Source organism: Panthera pardus, unplaced genomic scaffold (assembly GCF_024362965.1).
Source record: "Panthera pardus isolate Hobbes unplaced genomic scaffold, ASM2436296v1 HiC_scaffold_6, whole genome shotgun sequence".
Taxonomy (NCBI): domain Eukaryota; kingdom Metazoa; phylum Chordata; class Mammalia; order Carnivora; family Felidae; genus Panthera; species Panthera pardus.
Window position 1 is genome coordinate 50,231,157 of NW_026526991.1, and position 24,769 is coordinate 50,255,925.

The 24,769-nt window shown below is 41.9% G+C and overlaps 1 protein-coding gene across 16 annotated transcripts in view; it reads left to right on the plus strand.

The window, feature by feature from the left end:
• GRIP1 (glutamate receptor interacting protein 1) overlaps nucleotides 1-24,769 on the plus strand; it is a 682,822-nt gene that overhangs the window by 616,627 nt on the left and 41,426 nt on the right. For 15 of the 16 annotated variants that reach the window (XM_019455025.2, XM_053896004.1, XM_053896003.1 and 12 more), the window contains 3 exons: nucleotides 7,899-7,968; nucleotides 9,721-9,866; nucleotides 22,575-22,719. In XM_019455025.2, coding sequence (XP_019310570.2) covers nucleotides 7,899-7,968; nucleotides 9,721-9,866; nucleotides 22,575-22,719 — 361 coding nt within the window. The remainder of the gene's footprint in view (nucleotides 1-7,898; nucleotides 7,969-9,720; nucleotides 9,867-22,574; nucleotides 22,720-24,769) is intronic. The other variant, XM_053896010.1, reaches the window with a different exon arrangement.

A 24,769-nucleotide genomic window follows, 5' to 3' on the forward strand; every position in this document is an offset into this window, starting at 1 on the left:
CTGTTTTACTACAGTTTGTATCTGCTTTGTACCAGGCATGGAGATAAGCAATTTATGTGTGTTCTTACATTATTAATCCTCAAAGTGGCCCTGTGGCGTCCATGCCCATTTTCTAGAATAGAAAGGCTCAGCTGGGTAACCTGCCCAAGACCCAGAACTCCTCAGGGCCACACAGGATTCAAACCCATTCTGTCTGACTTCACATGGGTTTTGCTGCCACACCACCACCCATCGCTGCCTCCACCTGATTGATGACCCTTCCCGCATCCTATATCAGAAACGCAAAAGACAGCATTTTGTGAGTGGAGTTAATTTGTTGGCTTTCTTTTTTAGTTGAGACTGAATTGTTTTCAGGAACAAAGGCTTGCTTTTTTTATTTATAAAATCGTAAAGCAGCCTTTATGACAAGCACAACAAATCTGTCATTTTCCCCTTAAGTCTTAAACGTATTTAAAGAGAATGGCTCAAGTTTTTTGCCAACTTTGCAATAAAAATTCTACTCACTGCTCCATTTCAAATCAAATAACTTGTTTTACTTGCCAGGTATCATATATACAGTTGCAAGTAAAGCTGAATGAGTGTGTGTGTATGTGTGTGTGTGTGTCCAGTGTAGTTTGGACACGTTTCTAGTCCCTTTGAGCAAAGTACCTTAACTAGCAGAGTAAGATCCATGAATAGCTAGTTATTATAGAATGTTCTTGGGATGCTTTGTTGAGTCATATTTAATTAGCTCCAGAATTCAGAAGATTTTACCTGTCTTCTAATACAGACAAAAATTTTTAAACAAAAGACAGCGTCATTTTCTACCTCTTCCGACAACTGTTTGAGAAGCAAAGAATACGTATTCACTTTAAGAGTCAGTTCTGATAGTGAAGGATGGCTAGTGGGTTTAAATCTTCAGAGGTCAAAAGATGATAGCTTGAACGCCGGCATTTAGCTCCGCTCCCACCCCATACCATTTTTAAATGACAGTATAAGATTTTTCAAAAGTTACAAACCCAAAAGGAGAAGGGGAAAATAGTTAACGGCAACCAAATTTGTTTTTTGGGTTTTTAAATATACTTTTTAACGTTTGTTTATCTTTGAGAGGGAGAGAGAGACAGAGCATGAGTGGCAGAAGGGCAGAGAGAGACACAGAATCTAAAGCAGGCTCCAGGCTCTGAGCTGTCAGCACAGAGCCGGAAGTCAGATCCTCAACGGACTGAGCCACCCAGGCGCCCCAACAGCAACCAAATCTGGAAGTGGCAGACAAGATGGAGCAAGATGAATTTATAGAAGCAGAAGGGAAAGCTGACAGGGAACCCGGTTTGCATTCGAAACTCCCAACAAAAGCAAGACAGCGGAGTCGGGAACTTCCAGCAGTGAGAGTGATGGTAGAGGGGAGACAGGAGGAATGGTGGGAAGTCTGTTAATTATTCCTAGATGCCTTCCCCCAGCCAGCACAGCCAGAACCTAGGTCCATTCTCTGGAAAGCATGACATGGAGGGTCTCCGGACAAGAGAGCCCCGCTGAGTGTAGCAGTACCACTCTAAAAACAGGTGAGGGGAAAGTGTATATACCGAATATATATAGGGAAAGTGTATATACCTAAGACTGCCAGCCTTCTTCCCCTCTGAAGGCTCAAACAAGCCAGGCGGCCAGGCTTAATACCCTCAAAGCGGCAGAAAGAATCAGAGCCATCTGACCCAAAGAAACAGCCTGGCCTGAACTATCCAGGGAAGACCACAGGTACACCCAGCTTTCAAACAGCCTTTTAGGGGTGCTCTCCTTAATGTGAACAGACAGCTACGAAAAAGCAGACACCTGAGGAAAGAATCTAATATGCAAGACTGTAACCAGAAACAAAAAAGAAAAACAGAAGCCGCACATTCAGGAAGGAGAAAACTTTAACAAGGAAAAAGCTTTCATTAACATTAGTGACAACCTGTGATGTTGTATCTGTGGGAGGCAGGAGACGACTGCTAATATAACATAACATACTGAGGGGGACAAAGAGCTCTCGGAGCATAATGTGGCAGAAATTAAAATATTGGAAAATGAAGCTGAGGGAAAAGTCCAGAAATGAGAACAAAACAAATAAATGAGGAATCTAGACTAGAAAGGAATTATTCAGGCTGAGTCCAAACGACACAAAATCCAGAGAATAGCCATTACAGAATGAAAGAGGAGAGAAGTAAACTAAGTGTTATTAGTTTACTAATGTCATTAGTGTTAAGAAATAAACTAACGCACGTTAAACATTTTAAGCGTTTATTTGAGCAAAAATAGATTCAAGTCAGGGAGTGCCAAACTGGAAGTGGTTAGGGGCACTCTACCCACAGGAGCCTGGGGAGGACACGTAAAGGAAGTGCAGATACAGAGAAAGGAGATTATTGGTTGGATGTAGCCGAAAGCCCAGTTGGCTGTTTGTGATTGGTTTTCCTTAGCTTTTTGATTGTGTAACCTTAAGACATTGACAGGCTGAGATTTTGGTTTGCTTCTATAGGCCAGCACAGCATTAGAGCCACCTCAGTCTAATGGCCTCCATGTTTAACAAGTGTAACAAAAGTCAAGAGAACATCTATCTGGGTTCGCAGGGTCTGTGGGAAGGAAGTTCCCAAGATCTGTGTAGCAACCCTAGGAAGCAAACAGCCCAGACAGGTTGTGAACCTTTGCTAGAATCCCTCATCTGATTATATAGTATATATAGTATATATAGTATATAGTGTATATATATATACTATATATATATATATATAATATATATACATATATATGTAGTATATATAATATATAGTATATATAGTATATAGCATGTATATATAGTATATATAATATATAGTATATATATAGTATATATAGTATATAGTATACATAGTATACTATATATACATAGTATATATGTACTATACATATATAGTATATATAGTATATATATTGTATAATATATATAGTGTATATATATACAGTGTGTGTGTGTGTATATATATATATATATATATATGTTTAGTTGTTTAATGTTTATTTGTTTTTGAGAGAGAGAGAGACAAGAACATGAGCAGGGGAAGGGCAGAGAGAGGGAGACACAGAATCCGAAGCAGGCTCCAGGCTCCGAGCTGTCAGCCCACAGCCTGATGCAGGGCTCGAACCCACAAACCGTGAGATCATGACCTGAGCCGAAGTCTGATGCTTAAACGACTAAACCACCCACGTGCCCCTGATTTTACATATTAAGAGGAGCTTTATATAATCTGGGAAATCTGAGGAGTTGGATTCATGATAAAGCCAAGAAAACTAAGCAAAGACACCAAGACAACAGACGACTACAGGGAAAACGTGTCCTATGAAAAGGCATGGTATGCGACATGACTTGTCTGTGAGTACTGTTTACATAGTCTGAAGAAAATATTGATCTTATGAAAAATTAAGACAAAACTGTGTTGGAAGAATGGGGGGAGCCCACAGGATAAGCAACATATATGAGTGTGGTGTTGGTATAGAGCGGGAGAGAACGAACTCCCCATCTTTCATAATAGAAGGTCAATGACTAGCACTGAAACGTAATGAAATAGTAACAGTTGTATGTTACTTACCAACAGAGCAACAGCCAAAAGTTGTACCTGGGGAAGTCGGAAGTAAAGGGCTGCTCTTGCAGAAATCTGACATGTATAATTTTGATATAAAAAGTAAAAAATAGAAATGCAGATTTTGAGAAGCAATAGAGTAGGTAGTGTCCTCTTGAGGATCAAGAATGTACGTCTGTGGGCAGCATGGCAATGTCGATCATTGTGATGTTATACAAACAGGTACTTGTGATTTAGGATAAAATTTCTAGGGACCTCCTCTTGTTGGATTGCGAAACAGCTGTCATTGCTGTCTCTTGTCAACTGGATTTTGAAACAGCTGTCATTGCCTCTTTTGTCCTAGGCTTTCAGTTCTGCACATGTGACCAATTGATACTGAGATTTCAAGCACTTGTGAAAGCATTTTGGTTTTTTCAGAACTTCAATAACCATGCGTTACCCTTCTTTGCTAGGCCACACCCCTGACCCATTTAGTGTAACCTCCCCACCATATGATGTGCTTGTATGGCCTTCCCAGTTGGAATCACTTGGCGGAAAAGAGAGCTTCGTGCCTAAGAACTTCATGAGATTTAACCGGCCCTGCCTCTCCTTGCGATCCAACTTCTCTGGGGTTTCATGGCCAGTGGCCAGAGCAGAGCTATCTAACTCAGAGTTGGTGTTCAATAAGTATGTTTTAAACAAATGATTCTGTGGAGATCTCCAATCAAATGTGAAGCACTGAGTGCTGGTGTATTCTCATTCAAAGGGTCACAAATTCCGAAGCCCTCAGGGGTGAGGCAAGTCAGTGAATGAGACCCATCCAAGTGAGGACAGTGACAAATGGGAAATTGAAGGCTCCATCCAAGGGAGGAGTTGGAACATGTCCAGTGTTGATAGATAATCATTAGAGTGAATGCTCACGTACACTTGCTTATGCACTGGTCCAGTCGCTTTAATGTAAAAACTCAATCCTTGTAAAAAAAAAAAAAAAAACACCCTCTAGCTAAGTACTGTTATTATTCGTCATCACCATTCGGACATGAGAATACTAAGGTACCTAAAGACTATGTCCTCAACTGCACATGGCTAATAAGTGGTAGGGCCAGGATTTTGAACCCAAGCATCTGGCTGCCAACTCTTGGCTCTTAATCACTATACCATATTGCCTCCCTAATTTTTTTAAATTTTTTAAAATATTTATTTTTTTAAGTAATCTCTACACCCAACATGTGGCTCAAACGCATAACCCCGAGATCGAGAGTCACACGCTCTTCTGACTGAGCCTGCCAGGTGCTCTGCCTTCCTAATTTTTTAAAAGAAGTTACACATGAAATCTACTAACTTTTAAATGCTGGCAACTAATCTAGCTTTTTAAAGCATCACAAGGCAAGCAAAGGATGCTTGGTTTGTGACTTCTTCTCAAAGAGTGGAGAATTAAAACATGGTACAGTAAAACCTTGGTTTGTGAGCATAATTCATTCCGGAAACATGCTTGTAATCCAAAGCACTTGTATATCAAAGCGAATTTTCCCATAAGAAATAATGGAAACTCAGATGATTCGTTCCACAACCCCAAAATATTCATATGAAAATGACTACAATACTGTAATATAATACCAAATAGTAAACAAAATACAAAATATAAAGAAAAATAAATTAACCTGCAATTACCTTTGAAAACCTTCGTGGCTGGTATGAGGGGAGACAAGAGAGAGGAGGGTTATTGTGTAGGACGACTTTCACTATCACTAACAGAATCGTTGCTATCTGTTGGCTCAATGGGACCTTTTTCTTTCCATGCAACTTTAACAAGGAACCTATCCGATGACCTAGAATGAAGCAAAACATTCCTAAGCTTACTCTTGAATGGGAAAGTAAAGGACTGTCCATAGTTTCTTAGAAATGACAAAAAAATACACTCGTGCCAGTTTTGGGCACCTTCCAACGTTCTGAAAAATCACTGCTATCTGCCAAACACCGCAGCCTGAGACCAAGCATCCGAGCATGGGAGGTGATCACCCATAATCCTGCAGCAAGAGAGAGAGAGAGAGAACCACCATTGGCTCACTTGTGATCACCTGACGTTCGGTGTCACATCCTACTCGAATTGTGACACATCGCCCGTTTATCAAGTTAAAACGTATTAGAAATGTGTGCTCGTCTTGCAGAACACTCGCGGACCAAGTTACTCACACTCCAAGGTTTTACTATACTAGGGTGTGCAAACAATGACTGGGCTCCCAGAGCCACATTCATTTAATATGCCTGCTAGGCATGGTAGTGACGGTGACAGGAGCTCGTACAGATTTGGACCCACTTCTGGGTTCGGCTTTATGACTCCAGTGAGCCTCTACCCTGATGAATTTTGCAAGCCTCAGCTATGGTCTTGGTTAAAAGAAAAAGAGAAGAATCTAGTAAACGTGAGAATGGCCGCCATATGTGCCTACACACCATGATGACTTTCAAGCCTCTCTGCAAAGCTGTGTGGGTTTGTCCAGGAGGCCCCAGTGCTAGTTTCCTCTGCTGCAATGATGACAGAGATGGGTTTGGTGTAGTTTGTTGTCTCCATTATTATTTCATATCAGACCATTTCAGTGGAACATGGATTTTATTAAAAACCAAGGGAAACATTGAATGCTCTACGATGTTACTACGGCTCGGCAAAATACAGTGTAAATTCATCGGCAGATGCTAGAAAAGTTGTATTTTCTGGTGATAACAAAGTTTTTGTTTTTGTGCCCTATGCCCAAAACAATTTGCGGTTGTAAAACATGACATGTGTAAAAATGCTCAATGTTTCTATTTCTCTAGCGGAATTATATCAGATCATTGAGTGGAGGTTTAAATTATGAATTAATTGTAGTGAATAGAATGTTTTGCATACTTTGCTAGAAGCTAAGAATCATGATTGAATGAAGTCCCATTAACATTTACTATGGACTAATTTAGACAGCGGGTAAGGTATTGGTATATGTGTTTGCTTTTTTTTCAATGTTGTGTTGAGATATTAAACCATCTGTTCCTGAGTATAAACATTTTCCTGGGATTCAGATGGGATTATGGGATATGATATGGTTCCATGATTATTATGGGGTGATCAGCCTGTTTATAATAAAATCTTACTTTAGGGGCCTTTTAATGATCCTTAAAAGGAAATCACAACATACTTCAAATTGGTAAAACCTCTCCTCTCGGAGGCGAATTGTTTTTTTTTATAAATGTCGGTATGGGTTATTTTAATTATCAGTCTCCTACATTAAATGCAAACCTTCTAGATCAAGATGGTGTTTTTGTACTCATGTGAGCTGTAGTTCATTTTCAGGATTAAATCTAAGGTAGACTCAATACCAAATGTATTGAGCCTCATCAAATGGAAACATCCCTAAGAGAAGTTATAAAGCCCAAAACTGACCACTGTGCAGGATAATGGAATAATCTGTAAACTCGATAAAAGTTACATGTATATATTTAGAATATGCATATGTATAAACATGTAATTAAGTCACACCAAATATTTACTATTCTCAGTAAAACAAAATAGTCACATTCCAGAACATTTCAGAGCATTCTAGGGGTGAATGTGTGAGCAAAATTTTAAGATTTACTGTCTATCTAGCAAAAGATTTCCTTCTGAAAAAAAGAACTTTAAATCAGTGAATCTCATCCACTTTCCAGCCCCATCCCCTTGAGTAACATGGCATGGTCCCATAAAAAGTGCTGTCTCCTCACCAAAAAGAAGGGAAGGGAGAAGGGAGGACATGTGAATACCCCTAAGGGGAGCCCCCAGTTGTGTCTGATACTCTCCAGTTGGGGTGTTCACCTTTCACCTTTCTCTTGGGAATCACAGGTTGAAATAGATTTAAACCTGATGGGAAGTTCTGCAGTTGCTTTCTCCAACTGCAAATTTAAAATGACTTTGTTTTGGGGCTCCTGGGTGGCTCAGTTGGTTAAGCGTCCCACTTTGGCTCAGGTCATGATCTCACGGGTCATGAGTTCAAGCCCCGTGTTGGGCTCTGTGCTGACAAGCCCGGAGCCTAGAGCCTGCAATGGATTCCATGTCTCCGTCTCTCTGCCCCTTCCCCAGCCCACACTCTGTCTCTCTCTCTGTCTCTCTCAAAAATAAACAGTAAAAAAAAATTTTAATGACTGGGCTTTTGTTTTTAAGTTTGTAAATACTTCAACACAAATATCTTTATATCAAGAAGGTGTAATGTGCACATTTTCTAATCTGTTTGCTGAGCATCTTTGCTTTGCATACAAACTGTACCTGCATTAACCATTGCTACAAACTGGAAATGTACAGTGTGGGTGAATCATGGGTATAAAGATGTGACTATTCTAACTTCGTTATTACAGCACCATCCAGCAGAAAACCAGGAGATCCCCTTGTCATATCAGATATCAAGAAAGGCAGTGTGGCACATAGGTAAGGAAAATGAATTTTCTGGTTCATTCCAAGGCATTTCTTTTTTTTTTTTTTCTTTTTTCTCTTTTTTAAGTAAACTCTATCACCAATGTGGGGCTCGAACTCATGACCCCAAGATCAAGAGTCACATGCTCTAACGACTGAGGCAGCTGGGTGTAAGGCTTCCTTAATTAAAGTAGAAGTGACCCTTTCCACACCCAAGGTAGACCTTCCTAATGAATCATTTTCCAGACAGCCACTACTAATTGATTATATTCAACATTTCTCATGCAATGACTGTGTAGCTCTCCCACCTTATTTATTTATTTTTGTACCCACTGTAGACAATAATCACCTGAAAATATTTGTTAGGGTCCTTCCCGAATCTATCATAGGCTCTCCTTCACTGACTCTCTTCATTTTCCAGCTAAGAAACTGGAAGTGGTCCTACTTATGGTCCCAATTATGAAACACCCCACATAGAGATAATAGCTTGTGGGAGAGCTTTGCGAGATGCCCGAATGTCCTCCCTAGCCAAGCCAGATCCCTGAGCCTAGAACAATGTCCTATTTGGCCCATATACCATTAAACTCAGGGAGTCTCAAACTTTCAGTGTCACAGATCGAAATGTTTTTAAATGTTTGGGAATACTTATGTAAGACTTAACTTTCTATTGTCCAATTAAGACTTAAAAAAAAAAAAAAGAAACCCTTCTATTATCACAGTCATTTCATTAAAGAAATACTCTAATGCTCAAAAAGCAGGAAGGACATTGTATGGGTTTAGGTATATCGGGATAGGCTCAGATGCCATGACAGGGAAGCTCATAAACAGACTGGGTCAGACAAGACTGCACTGTATCTCATGTGACAGCTGGGAGGCAGGCAGGCAGTGCAGGACTAGGGCAGCAATCCTGCCATCCTCACCCGCTTGCTCCTGTCATTGTGGTTTTCTAGCCATGAAAGGGAAGTGAGAGTGGTGTCGAGGGAGTCTGGGACATGCATCTTCAAGGAGCGACCCAGAAGAAGAGAGAGGAAATTAGATGCAGGAAAGCAGTTAGCAATCTCTGCCACAGACATAATGCATGAAAAATAGTCCTTCCCAAAACATAACCTTCCTTACAAATATGTATGTATGTGCATATATGCACAAATACATATCCATTCTCATTATTTTTCTTATTTCATGATGGACCTTGAATATTTTCAACAGACCTGCAGAGGTCCATGGCCAGTGTGAGACTCTCAGGGGCCACCTCGCAGATAGGTAGCATCAGATTCACCCTTTCTCCCTATGGCAGCCACAGTGTGTTTCCCGGGACAGGTGGAAAGGGCAGGGACACCACGACTCTGACATCCACTAAGTCTCGCCCACCGTCTCTCAGCCCTCTCCTAGTACCTGGAATTGCCCAGGAAGAAAAGGAGTGCACCGATGCGGAGAAGCATGAGGACTCCCAGTGTCTGTAAACCCTGCCCCTTCACCTCCCTTCCTGGGAAACTTAGAATTCCTGAGTGAAGCTTATATAGCTGTCCTCGACGACTTGAAGAAACCAGTTAAAAAAAAATGTTTTTAATACTCTGAAATTTGGTGTCATGGCAGCCATCCAAAACAAGACTGGAAAAAAAGGGATTTGCTCATAAAATGCAATTTAAAAATAGCTGGAGGGCGTCTTTCCCTCTAAAGACTGCCATTACTGCCACACTCTTCTTAATGCCTCTTAAATGACCAGGGTAAGTGCTCATTCATCATGTGTCGCTGTGCATTTACTAACAGGACTGGCACCCTGGAACTGGGAGATAAATTACTTGCGATAGATAACATCCGGCTGGACAACTGTTCTATGGAAGATGCGGTTCAGATCCTCCAGCAATGTGAAGACTTGGTGAAGCTCAAAATCCGCAAAGATGAAGATAATTCAGGTATTGATAGCCTTCTTAGTTAAGACTGACTTCTCTAACTGCCCGTCTGTCACAAAAGATATGACATCTTGATGTTTTACATGCGACAGCTGGCTAGTGACTTTGCAGCAGAGTCTTACATAGTTAAAGGGGTCTTTAAATTGTGTGTTAAGAGGGTACTATGAATTTTCAATAGGGGTGCTTTTAAATTGTACAGTTAAGATTTTTATTATACAACATTATTGCAACTGTATCAAAGCAGTGTTTAAAAGTGAAAACTAAAGCATCACCCAATACTACCCCTAACACAATGGAACTAGTCATTTTCTAATTGATATTTGTATTACATAATCAGTGTGTGTTACACCTTCATAAGCACATTACCCACTTTTCAAACACTTAATATCTACCATTGTCTGTCTGTAATTTATTTATCATTTTTCTCTTCTTACTTAGATGGCTTCCAGTTATTGTAGATAGTACAATCACAGACATCTTTACGTATGGATATCTTTACTCAACTCTTCTCCTTCTTTTGAATTATTCCCTTAGGAAATAGTTTTAGAAGTAGAACTGCTGAGTAAGAGTAAAAAGGAACTTCTCATGATTCCTGATGAGTCTTGTATCGTATTGTTTTCTTTTTTTTCTTTAATTATTTTTAATTCTCAAGTTACTTAACATACAGTGTAGTCTTGGCTTCAAGAGTAGAACCCAGTGATTCATCTCTTACATATAACACCCAGTGTTCATCTCAACAAGCACCCTCCTTATTGCCCATCACCCACTTACCCCACCCCACCCCCAACAACCCTCAGTTTGTTCTCTGTATTTAAGAATCTCTTATAAGGGCGCCTGGGTGGCTCAGTCAGTTAAGCATCAGACTTCAGCTCAGGTCATGATCTCACAGTTCATGGACTCGAGCTCCACGTCGAGGTCTGTGCTGACAGCTCAGAGCCTGGAGCCTGCTTTGGATTCTGTGTCTCCCTCTCTCACTGCCCCCCCCCCCCCCGCACTCTGTCTCTGTCTCCAAAGAATAAAAATAAAAATAAAACATTTAAAAACTTTTTTTCCATGAGGTAGAGACTTAAAAAAAAGTAAAGAGTCTCTTATGGTTTGCCTCCCTCTGTTTCTATCTTATTTTTCCCTTCCTTCCCCTATGATCATCTGTTAAGTTTCTCAGATTCCACATATGAGTGAAATCATATATCTTTCACTATAGAAAGCTTATGAAAGACAGTGAAGAAGACACAAAGAAATGGAAAAATTTTCCATGCTCATGGAAGTATCCTGTTGTTTTCTAAAAGGGCTGTATTCATTGGTAGTGTTTCCAGTAATGGAGGAACACAATGGGACAGGGCTTCTCAAACTTTAAGGGCCTCAGAATCACCTGAAGAGCTTGTTAGAACACAGTTCCTGGATATTACACCCAGATGAGGCCCAAGACTCTGCATTTCTAGCAGCCTTCCTACTGTGGTCCAAGGAACACAATCTGAGCAGCAGTAGAGGGTCTTTTATCTGATTATGATAAGAACCTAGAGCTGATTGAAAAAAGTCCATAATTGAACGACGCAGTTAATGTGGGGAATTAACAGAAAATGATAGCTATGGGTAGCATAAACATTTAACTTAAAATTTTACCAATCTCGGGGGTGAAGCCAACTTCTTTGCTATGAATATCATTCTGCTGATCACAGTTACAAGTCTTTTTACTTGTTTGGTTTCCTAAACCATACATATAATATACAGTTCATGATTTCCAGTTTTGTTTTTCTTTTAATATAGTGAAAATTTAAAGAATTTAATCTGAATGTTTACTCCATTTAGATTTTTTTACTTGCCCAATATTTTCAAGTTTTTCTTCTACAGAATTAACAGTAGATTTTTGCCTAACGACCTCCCTTATTGAATCTTTCCAAAGAATTTGATTTTGTTTTCATAGAACCACTGTACTCATGTTTCATAGGTTATGTGAGATTCATCAGATTACATAGTTACAAAAACTAGTAAAACTAACATCAACAAGCTTGGGAATAAACAAAATTGACTAGATTTTTAAGCTTACAACACAATTGTTAGCAGGAACAGAGATTCACAGAGGTACTAGAGAGAGAGACCTATTACACTAGAGCATTCGATGGCATTGTAAGGTACATTTTAGGGGCACCTGGGTGCCTCAGTCTTAAGCCTCTGACTTCAGCTCAGGTCATGATTTCGCAGTCTGTGAGTTCGAGCCCCATGTCAGGCTCTGTGCTGACAGCTCAGAGCCTGGAGCCTGCTTTGGATTCTGTGTCTCCCTCTCTCTCTGCCCTTCTGCCACTCATGCTCTGTCTCTCTCTCTCTCTCTCTCTCTCTCTCTCTCCCTCAAAAAATAAATAAACATTCAAAAAATTCAAAAAAAAAAGAAAGGTACATTTTACAAAGAGGATGGAGAATCAGTTAATCCAGTAATGGTTACAGAGAGAGTGGTTAAGAGAGCTTCGTTCCAACCAAAGACGAGTTATTGTCAGTGCTCTAGAATCTTCTATAACTAAGCCATCTAGATCTAGAGTTTGTGGTCATGTGGTTTTGATTCCTATCCAAAACTAAAACAAACTGGTAGTTGCATCCATCAGCAGAGCTGGTAAGGATGATTGTCTTCAAATATATTTTATAACCAATGTTTAAAATTTTCCACTCATTATTTCTCAAGCAACTGATTTTCTGTACCAACGTTTGCATTCTTCTCTTTATAAGCATGCTTCAGTTGCACTTTCTTTGGGGGATTTATTTCCAAAAAGGATAAAGCCTCAAGCATCAGTCTGGGCTGTGTCCTAGTGAAGAGGCAACACTCTGTGGAGAAACCCATTTTGTATGATTTGCCAAGCTAAGCAGATCTCAGCCACCTTCCTTGCAGAGTAAAAAACCCAAGCCAGAGATGAATATGTATAGTGCTCACAGTTGGCAGTGTTCCCAGTTCCAACACCAGGCTGTGCAGACATGTCAGGCAGGAGGAGTTCCAGAAACAATAACTGAGCACTTGGAGAGTCAGGTCTTACTTTCAATTGCTTCTTTCCTTCAGTTCATCTTTCCCCCCTTTCCCCTTTCACCCTACAATCCCTATGCCTAGTATTATGGTAATTATCATGCTTATTAAGTTTTTTTTTTATTTTTTTAGGAGGTCGTATTTTTATTTTATTTAATTTTGTAATTGTTTAAATTTATTTTTGAGAGAGATTGAGAGGGAGAGAGAGAGAGAGAACAAGCGGGGCAGGGACATAGAGAGAGGGAGACGCAGAATCCGAAGCAGGCTCCCTCCGGGCTCTGAGCTGTCAGCACAGAGCCCGACGTGGGGCTCTAACTCGTGTACTGCGAGATCATGACTTGAGCCGAAGTCAGATGCTTAACTGACTGAGCCACCCAGGTGCACCAAGGAGGTCCTATTTTTAAAATTCTAAATCCTTCCGTTGAAAACTGTGCACCTACCCAAAATAAGACTGTAAGTATAGATGTGAGAGACATATTTACCCAAACCAGATTTTCTCAAATTGGCATATGAAAATATATACTCATTCAGACATGTTTTTATACCAGACCACTATTTGAAAATTACCATCTGATCATTGATTTGGAAGAATTTAAGTGTTTCTATATCCTCTTCCAACATGAGGATGTAAAGTACTGTGTAATTTGAGTAGCTGACTACTCTTACTCAGAACAGAGCAAGGAGTGGGGGAGGAAATGATTCAAAATGAGTTAGTTCAAGGCAGACGATGTGGTCCTAAAGAGCACATGCTTTAAGATCAGGCCTGAGTTTAAAGTCCAGTTCCACCACATTTGAGCTATGTGAGTTTGGGCAAGCTACTGAACCAACCTGAGATTCCGCTGTATTTTCAGTAATGTACAGACAGCAATACTCGCCTTACGGAGCAGTTGTCACTTAGTAATAGAAATATTTACTGGCACAGTTGGTGTTCAATACATGGGGACTATTTTTATGGCTACTGCTTCCTAAAATGCCTTTCTCCACCTTTGTTCTTATCATTCAGCAAGATTTAAATGAATGGGAAGTAAGCATTAATCATAACAAGTCACTGATTTGGGAAGTTTGATGCTGTGCTTAATCTGAAATTAAACTGGTGATGTGAATTATTACCATCCTTGGTCTCAATGTTTTAAAATGACAAAATTCAGCATATAGTCTCCACTCCCTAAAATGTTGCTCATATTCATGTTGGACTTTCTGTACTCTGGGAGTCTTCCAGTGCTTTCCTTGACCCTGCCCCCTCAATCCTTGCTGCTTTCATCAGTTGCAGAAAGTTTATAACCATACGTGATAGAACTTCTTTTCCTAAACCAGCAATACTGCAGTTGGGTTTAATAGCTGTGGCTTCAAAATGTGGGCACGTCTTCCCGTTACACTAATTTTATTGCTCTGCCTTGTACCTTACCCAAGCAGATGGTAGAACTACTCTCAAAATTGTTAAAGTCTTTGTTTTACATTCAATCATGCCATCGGCATGTATTTGATGTGTATGAGGTGTTAGGGTCAGCCAGTTCTTAGATTAAAAAAGACACAATCGGGGCACCTGGGTGGCTCAGTTGGCTGGGTGTCCAACGTCAGCTCAGGTCATGATCTCACAGTTCATGGGTTCGAGCCCCACGTCGGGCTCTGTGCTGACGTCTGGGAGCCTGGAGCCTGCTTCGGATTCTCCCTCTCTGTCTGCCCCTCCCCTGCTCATGCCCTGTCTCAGTTTCAAAAATAAATAAAACATTAAAAAAAAAAAAGACACAATCCCTGCCCCCAAATCAGTCACCACCTTATATGAGACACAGAAGAAAATAATTGATAGTATGATGAATGGGCTAGGTGTAAGCACAAAATGTTAAGAGAATATGGAGGCATCCATTTGAGCCTGGGGAGCTCAAGGATTTCTAACCACTTTGGTCTTGAAAGGGTTTGGGAGGTGTTGTTAGAATTAACCAGAAGACAGTGAGCCAAAGCAGGAGATCAGAAAGCATGACACATCCTAGTAACAGATGTAGCCGGTGCATAAATGATGTGTAAGGACTCGGTAGTTGGCAAGTAGAAAGATATACTGAAGCCAGACCATTACAGTCCTAACCCATGTTAAGAAATTCAAACCTTACTCCAGAAGCCAATGGGAGCCATCAAAAGACTTAAAGCAGGGGAGTGAGGCCATAGTATTTGGTCAGTGATGACCTGGTTGCCATTGTTTAGTGAAGAATGGGGCACACTCAAGGGTCTGAATCAACTCTTGTTTCTAGTCCAGCCTCGGGGAGCAAGAGAGTGAAATGACTAAGAGCTCTAGGCTAGCTTCACAACTGACAAGCTGGGAAACGGGAAAATTAAATTCTCTGAGCATCCGTTTCTTCATCTGTACACATCCATTTAATGCCTATTTCCCATGGCTGTGTTCAAGGATCCAAGGAGGTGATACATGTAAGCATTCAGCAGTGATGTGTGGTGCCTACTAGGGCTCAATGAATCCTAACTACCAGCTGCCAGTATTAGGATGCTTTTACGTTAATCTTAGCTCTATTTTACTATGTCCAAATCTTTTGGAACCCTTGGAATTGTAGGGATTTGCCTCCCTCCCTCCCCGCGATGTTCAGTGACCATCCTGCCTTCAGGAGCTTTTGTGTGTGTCATCTTTCATTACCACAGGAGGATAAGCCAAGTAGAGCCAGATGGCTCTTGCCTGGGTCCAAGGCTCCAAAACAAGGGCTGTTACCCAATCCTTAGGTCCCCAAAGATGCAAATAACCCTCTTGAAATAAAATCTATTGTCTTTTTTTGATGGTGTCTAGATCCAATGTAAATGAAGAGAGGGAGAGTGGCTAGCCGAGAAGCAGCCCTGAAGCAAAACAGTTGAGAATTTGGGGACTTGAAGGAAGAAATAGGTGGAGACTTGCAAATGTGTGCCAAATAATTCCTAAGGGCCTGTGTGCTCTGTATTACTGCCTTTGTGCCAATCAAATTTATAGCTGTTAGCGATTTCTCTCTTGATCTGCAGATCAAGAGACCTCTCTTATAATATAGAGCATGTTTTTAGAGACCATAAATGCAATATTTTACCTCCATGGGCTCTAATGTATATAGAGAAACATTTCCAGGCTACAATTTGTCCCATCAAAAGCAAATTACCTTTATGCCTTTCCAAACAGAGGCTTGTGCACAGATAGCTTTAGTACCAGTGAAATCTGCCCTTCAAAGATTGAAGCTTTCATTTTTTTTTTTTCAGTAATTTCCCCTAGCTTTTCTCCCCCTCAAATCTAGACTGAAGTAGCAGAAAGTCCCCATTACAAGCAAGCAAGAATGATCCTTGCTGTGCTAGGAGCGGTGGTTAAGGGGTGGTTTTGGCAAAAGACTGGCTTCAAGAAAGAACCTATAATAGATTTTTTAAAAGGGGGGCAGGGGGGGTATCTTCCCTTTTTTCATGCTTGATCTCAGAGTAATGGTTTTCTTTTTTTTTAATATTTATTTATTTGGGGGAGAGTGCAAGCAGGAGAGAGGTAGAGAGAGGGGACAGAGGATCCAAAGTGGGCTCTTCGCTGACAGGCTTACATCAGAGAGTGCAATGTGGGGCTTGAATTCATGACCTGAGCCAAAGTGTGATGCTCAACCGACTAAGCCACCCAGGTGCCCCTCAGAGTAATGGTTCTCAAACTCTAGTCAGAATCACCTAGAAGTCTTGTTAAAACACAGATGACTGGGTTCCTCCCCCAGACTTGGGGATTCCTATAGGTCTGAGGTGAAGAGAATGTGTATTTACAAGTTCTTAGATAATGCTGAAGTTCCTAGTCCCCAGACTACACTTTGAGAAGCACAGTCACAAAGCAGGGTAATGTGGAGATGTGTATGTATGTACATATATGTATATGTATATGTGTATGTATATATTATATATACATATGTAATTATCATAACAAAAGAAATTCAAATTCTCCTCTCTGACACTCAGCAACTCCTTGGAGCTCCGTTGGTACACTATTTAGTGGCCAGATAAAATGACCACACAAGAGTAGGAAGCTGTAAGGGGTGTTGTTCTAAATGGTTTATTTTCTCAGTCCTGTCCTCCAAGAAACATAGCCATACTCCGTGAAATGAATTCTGTCGCTTTTAGTTGAAGTGAACTTTGATTGACCTGTACGTTTATGCATTCCAAGGGCTCTCTCCCAAATCCAGGCCCCCCGTTTGGTCACAGAAGCAGCTGCCATTATGGATTCAAGCCGGATAGTGTTCATTTGGTTAAATAGTCAACACTCAAGACGCCCGAAAATAACATTGTAGATAAGTAACGCTGCAATTTTGCATCTGTTCTGTGGTCCCATTAATTTTCTTAACTAGAGCCGAGCAGAACAAACAAGTAGGCCGGCCCCCTTTCATGTCTTTCGCTAATAGTTGTAAACCTTCTGTTGCGATATAAAAGCTTCTTATAATATCATTAACATCTGTTTGGGCTCACTTTGAAACTTACTGGCGATCCTGCATTTTTTTCTTCTCAGAAAGTTTTTGTTCTGGCTAAACACTCCCGTTGCTCCTTTCTAAGCTGGAGCAGCCTCAAGGAGAGAGGGTCTTGGAATGCTTCCACCTCCAAAATGGCCTGAGCATCAATGGCGGTTATCACCCTCCTAAGCTGTAGGACCTTACAACTGCCAGTTGGGCTAAAGCCCAAGAAGACAGATGGAGTGGGAAGTGTAGCCTGAAGCTGACTCAGACACTCTCAGCGCTGTGGAGGGAGGATGCTCTAGGTTTGCTGGTCCCCACGGTGGCAGCCCGGGTCTTACTGTCACTCTTTGAGTGAGCCATAGTTGGGTTTACATCACCTTGCGGAAGAAAACTAGACCTCAGAGTCACCGGGACAGTGACTCACGAGGCTCTCTTAGAGACTGCGTCCCTCGGAACTGTGACTCGGGCTAACAACATCCACTTATCCTCTCGCTCATTTGTCCAGCCGTTTACCAAAGACCCCGAGGTGCCAGACATTGTTCTGGGGATATGAAGACAACATGTCTATTTTCAAGGTGATCCTATTCGAATGGCGGAGACAAGTAGAGAAATCATTCAAACATAGAGTGAAAAGTATATACTAGAACATGCATGCATTCTTGATGGGGGCAAATACTGGTTCTCAGGGAGCAAAGAATCTTAGACGTTATATTAGAATGGTTTGTGGCCCTTCAAAGCTCAACCTTACCTGACTGAATCCATTCTTCAGATTTAATTTCTCTTGTTACAGAGAATTTAAATTGAATTGAATGTTTCTCCTTGAGGAGGGGAACAAGAATGAAGAGGAGTTGAGAACACTGGTAGAATACACAGGAGCTATGGGATCCCCTGGAAAAGCTGCTGGCCGCGGCCGGGTAACCAGGAAGCCTTCCTGAAAGACGAGACACATGAGCCAAGTCTCAAAGGAAGGGTAGAAATTCTCCGGAGAAAGAAATGCGTTTGTGCGTAGGGAGTAACAGATGCCAGCTTGAAGATGTTAGAAAAGCACTTTTCTAACTACGCTTTAAGGAGCTACGGCTGGTTCAGTGGAGAGAAGTTAGGAGACGGGACTGTGGTGGGAGAGGAGGCATGACCCTCTGGGGACTCAGAGGCTCCAGCTCAGCTCATACAAAGTGGTTGTATTTTATTCTCAAAAGAATTGAGGAACTACAGGAAAGCTTCAAGTAAGACAGTAACATATTCAGATTTATGCCTTAAAAATATTCTGGGAAGAAAAGAGGAGGAATTGTCTATTGGCAGCACTGGTGAAAATAGATGTGGGGGAGGGGCAAAGGCAGGAGCCCAACCAGGACAACAATTTAGGAAGAAACTGTGAAAAACAGGGCAGAGCTGAGGTGGGGGCCTCTTCTAGAGCGAGTGTCGGTGGGAAGTTCTGGGAACGTCGCCTGGTGGACAGATGGCTCATAAGGGTCTGGATGAGACAGTGTGCGTGCAGCCACCACCGTCTATGAAAGTAAGGAAGCCAGACTAATTAAATAATCGTTTACTCAAGGCATCCATGAGTGTTTTCTAAGGAAATGTCTATCTTTTTTTTTTTTTAAGTTTGTTTAAGTAACCTCTACACCTGAAGTAGGACTGGAACTCGGGACTCTGAGATCAAGAGTCGCATGCTCCTCCAACTGAGCCAGCCAGATGTCCCGATATTTTTACAGTTTTAGGGGCACCTGGGTGGCTCAGTCGGTTAAGCATCTGACTTAGGCTCGGGTCATGATCTCGCAGTTCGTGAGTTCGAGCCCCGCATCTGGCTCTGTGCTGACAGCTCAGAGCCTGGAGCCTGCTTCGGATTCTGTGTCTCCCTCTCTCTCTGCCCCTCCCCTGCTCACACTCTGTCTCTCTCACTCTGAAAAATAAACATAAAAATAGTTTTAAATAAATAAATAATAAAAACACCAATTTTATTACAAAAACGTCAAATGTATTTTGTAAATGGAGAAGAATGGTGGCATGGACCATCCAACACCACCAAGCATCAACAACTGTTAACTTAGGATCCATCTTGCTATACAGCTCCACTCTTATCCTGATTTCCCCACTCCACCCACACACTGAATCACATTGAACAAATTCTAGACACCTATCACCCCACCTTATAAATACTATTAATGTATCTATAAAGGATATTCTTTTAAAGGATTTCTAAAAGATGTAGCTCCATATCATCACAGTTTAAAATATTAGCAATAGGGGCGCCTGGGTGGCTTGGTCGGTTGAGTGTCCGACTTCGGCTCAGGTCACGATCTCACAGTCCGTGAGTTCGAGCCCCGCGTCGGGCTCTGTGCTGGCAGCTCAGAGCCTGGAGCCTGCTTCAGATTCTGTGTCTCCCTCTCTCTCTGACCCTCCCCCGTTCATGCTCTGTCTCTCTCTGTCTCAAAAATAAACATTTACAAAAAACTTTTTTAATAAAAAAAACAGTTGGTTTTAATTTGGTGCAAAAAATCTACTCATTGTTTTTGGTTGAAATTTCTCTTAAATATTCCCTTTCCGGTCTTTGTTCCTGACAATTTACTTAATGAAGAATTCAGAAATAAGCTTCTATTTCTGTCGTAATCTAACATAGCCTCACTTCTTCCTGTTTCCATCCCAACGTGACAGATAACAGGAATGTGTCCTTCCTCACTAAAATACTGCCATTTTTTTAATTGGCTTCCCCGTCACAATTTAAACTCGAGTGCCTTAAGAATTGACAGCTTGTTATTGTGAGGCCTCAGCTGCCTACTTTAAAAATGTCCCTACATAAAGTGGCCTGTCCTAAACCCATTCACTCTATTCTGGTGTTATTTTGTCATCTTTGTGATGCAAGTTGCAAAACTGTCAAAAACAAAAAACAAAAAAACAAAAACACAAAAACAACAACAACAACAACAAAAACCACCCAGGGCACTCACTCTGGATCGCCTAAAGAAGAAGTGAAATAGAACCAGTTTTTCCACCCTTTCCCAGCTAGTGGGACTGCACCCAAGCCCAGCTTCCTATAGACCAGTGGTTATTTTCATCTGGACTGAAGTTTTAACTGAAACTTCCCACAGGTTGCTGGGTTTCGCTGCTGGACAGCTGTCACTTCCCACAACTCCCATCAAGCACCGGTGGCCAAGTCCAGACTATTTGGTGTCCATTGACAAAGCGGTGTTCCTGCTTGCCCTATAAGGCGGAACAATAAGGGTCAGGGTCTTTCCACTGGCATAAACACCCGCACTGAATGACCAGTAGAGTGAGTGCCCCGGGGGTGACTAATATTTAATAATGCCAAGGTCTACTAATCAAATGACTCACCCAGAATTCTATCCCGAATATAGTTGGTAGCACAGTCTATGAAGTACATGTAATCTATCCAATAATACCCTATTCCTTTATGTCAAAGCCAGCTCTGAAGGATGATGACGTTATCATAGTGTCGAAAATTTAGACTTTTGACCTCTGCCTCCACACGGTACTGTATCCTCCTGCTGCCTTCAGCAGCTCCCTAGCACGTGATCACCACCTTGTTGGCCACTTGGGGAGAAGCCTGTAAGTGGTTTGTGAGCCGTCAAACTAAAGCTCTTGACACTGGATGTGGAGGCTTCTTGTCTGCCAATACAAATTTGAGTGTAATATTGGGTATTTTTATATCGTAAGAGGTTGATTTAAGCGTTGCGTGTGTGGTGGACGGTCTTGAATTCTCTGTGCATGGAGCTTATTAGGAGTAGAGTACCGAGGAAGTGGAGGGGATGGGTACATTCCAGAAGTCCCAGTCTATGGCAAGAATGAAGTAAACGCTGGCAGGAGAGAACATATCACTTCTACGCTACTCTACAGACCTTTCATTTTATGCTCGTTGTAACTGTTCACTGTACACACAGATAATTGAATCGTTAATTCAGGCTCTTCTTTTCCTCCTTATTTCAGGGTTTCATGTCATAAATGAACAGCTGCTCCTTGCAGAAATGTGACTGTGGTAATGCTTAACTAGGATACAGTCTGACTGTAAAACTAACTGTGTTAAAGTAGCTCCGGGACCATTTCACTGTATCCTTGGGTACAGAAATGAAACAGCTCCTTAGCCATTCGCAGCTCCGGGGCACAAGGAATAGAATGAGAAATGCCCAAGGACTTGAAGCATGTCACGAGCAAAGAAAAACACTTTGAAATCTGAGACTGCATATTTGTAACCCTGACATACTGAAAACCCCCAACAAGGTTAAAGGTGTCCCGTGACATCTTGCAGGCCAGTGCTGTGGGAAGACCGCATTAACAGAGGATTTCCTTCATACCAATGTTAAATAGTGAAAGTTAGTTCATGACCGTGGCAGCCTGGTATATGCTACCGAAACGTGATTTGCATGGCTCTTTTTTTTTTTTAATTTTTTTTTATTTTTTTTTAACGTTTTTATTTATTTTTGAGACAGAGAGAGACAGAGCATGAATGGGGAGGGGCAGGGAGAGAGGGAGACACAGAATCGGAAGCAGGCTCCAGGCTCTGAGCCATCAGCCCAGAGCCCGACGCAGGGCTAGAACTCACGGACTGCGAGATCATGACCTGAGCCAAAGTCGGACGTTTAACCGACTGAGCCACCCAGGCGCCCCTGCATGGCTCTTAATCTCTAGAACAGAGGAGAGAGAACCATTCAAACCATGACTTTAATACCTGTGAATTTATCCGTAGGATTGACGTTTTAAGATACAATCAGTGGAATGACGTGTAAGGGATTTTAGATTTCTAAGCCACCTCGGCCGAGCCCCACTTAGCCATGTATATGCTAACGTTTGCTCCAACCCTGAGTAAAATCTTCTCATACTGGAAGTTAGCTTGCTTGGAAAGGCCTGGAAATAGGAGTGGCCTGGCCGGGTCTCTGTCACTGCATGACTCTCTCTCTCCTGCTTCAGTTCCTCCTCAGCCATGCGCTCATGCCTCAGGTATTTGTGGCACACAAGTGCTGGGCAAGCCCCTGTACTAGGTATGGACACCGTCCAAAGGGCCTGCGGTGCCAGCTCGGTGGCTCACTCACTGATTTCAAACATAGGTCATTAGGCAGTGAACCCCTTCCCGGACACTAAGGTAACCACATCCCTGTATTAGAATGTGATATATCCTAAGGAGATTCTACTTCCCCAGATAATGATTTCCTGAGACGTAATGTTTTCACGATGACGTTTCGAGTTTCTTATTTCGTGCATGAATATATGTGTCTTCTTACTTCGCTTTTTCCAAAGAAACCAATTATGACTCCTTGGCGTTTATTGCAGATGAGCAAGAAAGTTCCGGAGCAATTATTTACACTGTGGAGCTTAAGCGCTATGGGGGGCCCCTTGGCATCACAATTTCAGGAACTGAAGAGCCGTTTGATCCTATAATCATTTCAAGCCTCACTAAAGGGGGATTAGCTGAAAGGTAAAATTTCAAGAAAATGCTACAATTACCTGTGTCTGAGATGGGTTGCTGTCCTCACAAGCCGCATAGAAATATGCTCCCCTCTCCTGCTTGGTTAGCTGTTGACTTTTTCAGATCCGCACAAAGAATTGATTTTAGAGCTTGAGAACTCTCAGGCAGAGCTCCGACTTGACTTTGAGGGGCATCTTACGGGCAGTAACAGATACCATGGGCTTAGCCTTGATATTACTCTCTGGAAATGTATACACTTGACCACAGTCGACTGGAGGTGGGTTTATATTGTGTCCATTTTGAGAGGAGACTGAAGTTCAGGGAGGTTAAAAAGGCTTGTCCAGTTCAATTCCACAAACATTTACTGAGGCTCTGTTACCTGACAGGTACTGGGTTTGGCCGCTGTGTTTTCCAGAGAGGATGACCCAGGCTTTGTCTTCAAAGATTTGGGGAAACAAAGTGTAGTGACCCATCTTCATAACGTCTTGTAACTTAGAAGAAGGTCCATCTGCTGTGTTGGCAATGATGCACACACACACCCAAGCCCCGCTAAACTGCTTTTCTTTCTGAGACGTGATAATGGTGCCTCTTCCAAACCCCATAACCAGATCTTTCCTCTGGTAGGCTTGCTCAGGAAAGCACACACGTCATTCATGCCGACACGAATAATGGTTGAATTTTGGAGCTTCCAGGCACCTTGGAAGTCAGCTCCCCCAACATCTTCATCTGGGAGATGTGGGCACTGAGATAGCTCAGAAAGGTTCACCCTGTAGGAATGTCACAGTCCGATATTAACAGAGATGCCGACGCTGTGGTATTCTTCAGATATTCTCTTTTCCTAGCTTCCCCTGCTAGAGAGACAGTCCCACATATCTCTGTTAGGGAGACAACAAGAAAAGATTAATATTGATCTGATTCAGCCACCTACCGGTCAAGTGTTCTATGGTTTACAACACAGATCTTTCATAAACTGGAGATCCTTTATGAATGAATTAAGTGATCTTTTTTTTCCCCCCTAAGAAAAAATTTGCTTGAGAGTAGATGCATCGGTAGACTCGTTAAGCGTGCTCTCATAACCTGTGTGACCTCATGTCACCTCTATTACCCCAGTTGCTGCTGCCCAGTGCCCCGGAAGCAAGCTGTGGTCAGAACGCTCAGCCTCAAGCAGCCTGTGAGCTGGGCCGCTTCCTTCCCTCAGCGTGCTTACAGTGAGCCAGTACAATAGGAGGCTAGCGCTTGGAGAGATCTGAGTGTTTATACCATCCCTGAGCTTGAAAGCTTATGACCCTACTCCTTCCCCACCCAGTGCTTCCAAAGATGGATATGGTGAACATCAGAATTATGAATTCCAACCTGCCTGCTCAGAATTGGGTGAGGACGGAAAGAGAAGAGAAAAGGCCAAAGGTTTATTAGTTCATCGATCAATAAATTTTCTTTATCCATCTTTCAAGCAGCAGGCTGAGCCCTTTACATGAGATTCCCCGTTTAATCCTCAGGGCTCCCCTGAGAGATGATTATCCCCATTATGCCCCCTGAGACGTGAGGAAACTGACACCCAGAGAGCTTAAATGAAGGTACCCGGGCCACACAACTGGGAAGTTGGATTACAATGTAACATTAATTGATTCCTGAATGGAGCCTTTTCTATCCTTGGAATTACCAACAGAGGGACCCCGACACACCAGGGTCTGGTGTAGGTCCCCACCTCTCTGAGCCTCACTTCCCGTGAGCTGCAGGAGTGATTGTGTTCAGCCTTTCAAATCTGTCACAAGAAGGAATGCCCCATACTAAACATCGCTGCATTTATTGTCCAACATTGTTTCTTTCCTCGGGATCTTTAAGAGGTTACCAAATGACCCAGCGTTTTTTTGGAATGTAAAAAGCACACGAGTCCATTCGAAATGCTAATTAAAACAGTTTTTCTGATTTTATTTGAAACTAAAAAGTGATTCCCAGCAGATGCAGTTATCTTGTATCATTGCCCAGGAGAAAGCTAGAAGTGGCTTCTAGAGACCCTTGCCAAATCTTTATTACTATGAATATATAAAGTATGGTGGGG